General features: G+C 45.5%; 1 protein-coding gene across 1 annotated transcript; it reads left to right on the top strand.

Annotated features, from left to right (window-relative positions):
- Nucleotides 1-324: 324 nt before the first annotated feature.
- On the top strand, nucleotides 325-1,537 carry LOC149462516 (uncharacterized). Its single transcript, XM_089676843.1, has one exon. The coding sequence runs from the start codon at nucleotides 371-373 to the stop codon at nucleotides 1,535-1,537; it is 1,167 nt and encodes a 388-aa protein (XP_089532969.1). The 5' UTR covers nucleotides 325-370.
- The last annotated feature ends 330 nt before the right edge of the window (nucleotides 1,538-1,867 follow it).

Raw genomic sequence — 1,867 nt, 5'->3', positions numbered from 1 at the left:
GTGGGGCTCAGCCCCGCTGTTCTTCATGACTAAATCATGGACTAAATAAGGAAGTGCAGTACTTCTTGTGTTGGGAAGATGGCGATGAGTGATAGAGGGGGTGGGGACCCTCGTCCTATAATCCCCTCATCACTGTCCCTCCTATAAAAGACAGTTCTGGTTGTTTCCTCACTCTCTGACTAAGGTCCATGAATAAAGAAATGACCTGGTAGGAGATCAGAGGAGCCATTTCCTAGTTCCCTTGAGGGTGGAATTGTAAGCTCCTCAGAGACCAAGCTGCCTGATGTGGGCGGAGTCCTGGTTTGGGGGAGCCAATCATCTCCTGTCTAGTAATCCTCTTTGTCTTTGTATTTTAGTCCATGGCCGAGAGATGAGGAAAACCTCCGAGGATTGTCTCACTTTGTCTCCAGACTGGAAAGTAGAAGATGAGGACATCACACAGTATAGTCCAGGAGAAAACCCGGCTCCCTCCAATGTCCATCCGGCACCACCCAGTGTAGATGGACCATCGGATTCCTCCAATCCTGAGGAACCTCAGACTGTGCGGGACCGGGCCGGCCTTCCAACAGGGAAGAGCTTCTCCTGTAGTGAATGCGGGAAGGGTTTCTGTTCTAAATACTATCTTAATGTGCATAAAAGATCTCACACAGGGGAGAAGCCGTATTCCTGTCCTGAGTGCGGGAAATGTTTTTCACAGAATTCCAGTCTTTACACACATAAGAAATCTCACACGGGTGTGAAGCCGTATTCCTGTTCTGAGTGCAGGAAATGTTTTTCACAGAAGTCTAGTCTTGACATACATCATAGATCTCATACAGGAGAGAAGCCATATTCATGTCCCGAGTGTGGGAAATGTTTTTCAGACAAGTCCAGTCTTTACAAACATCAGAGATGTCACACGGGGGAGAAGCCTTATTCCTGTCCTGAGTGCGGGAAATGTTTTTCAGTGAAGTCCAGTCTTTCCAGACATCAGAGATCTCACACAGGGGAGAAGACATATTCTTGTTCTGAGTGTGGGAAATGCTTTTTACAGAAGTCTAATCTTTACAAACATCAGAGATCTCACACAGGGGAGAAGCCGTATTCCTGTCCTGAGTGCGGGAAAAGTTTTTCACTAAAAGCCCATCTTTACACACATCAGAGATTGCATACAGGGGAAAAGCCATATTCCTGTCCTGAGTGTGGGAAATGTTTTTTAGAGAAGTCTTGTCTTGACATACATCAGAGATCTCATACTGGAGAGAAGCCATATTCATGTCCTGAGTGTGGGAAATGTTTTTCAGACAAGTCCAGTCTTTACAAACATCAGAGATGTCACACGGGGGAGAAGCCTTATTCCTGTCCTGAGTGCGGGAAATGTTTTTCAGTGAATTCCAGTCTTTCCAGACATCAGAAATCTCACACAGGGGAGAAGCCGTATTCCTGTCCTGAGTGCAGGAAATGTTTTTCACAGAAGTCCAATCTTTACACACATCAAAGATCTCACATGGGGAGAAGCCAGTTTCCTGTCCTGAGTGAGGGAAATGTTCCTCACTGAAGTCCTGTCTTCCTGTACATCAGGGGTCCCACACAACCCTAAAGGTGTATTAGTGCTTTGAGTGTGGGAAATGTCTTCTAGATGTATGTTGCTGGACATCCCAGCTCTCATGTGGGGAAGAAGCACACCCTGATATACACCTCAGATATACTCCATGGCTGATCTTCATCATGGAAGAAACAGTTCATAAGGAGATCAGAGGCCCCCAGAGACATGGATGAAGTGGTCACAATACAATAGTACGATGGAAATCTATCAATCTCTTATGTTTCACCACAAATTGAATAAATAAAGCAAATGTGAAGCCAAAAGCTGAATTGTGTGGTTTTC

Source organism: Staurois parvus, unplaced genomic scaffold, assembly GCF_062004578.1.
Source record: "Staurois parvus isolate SC_StPar_1 unplaced genomic scaffold, SC_StPar_1.0 ptg000174l, whole genome shotgun sequence".
Classification (NCBI taxonomy): Eukaryota; Metazoa; Chordata; class Amphibia; order Anura; family Ranidae; genus Staurois; species Staurois parvus.
This window is presented reverse-complemented; position numbering and strand designations above follow the sequence as displayed.

Coding starts and splice junctions, on each gene's coding strand:
- LOC149462516 (XM_089676843.1), top strand. CDS start 371: ATGAGGAAAACCTCCGAGGATTGTCTCACTTTGTCTCCAGACTGGAAA.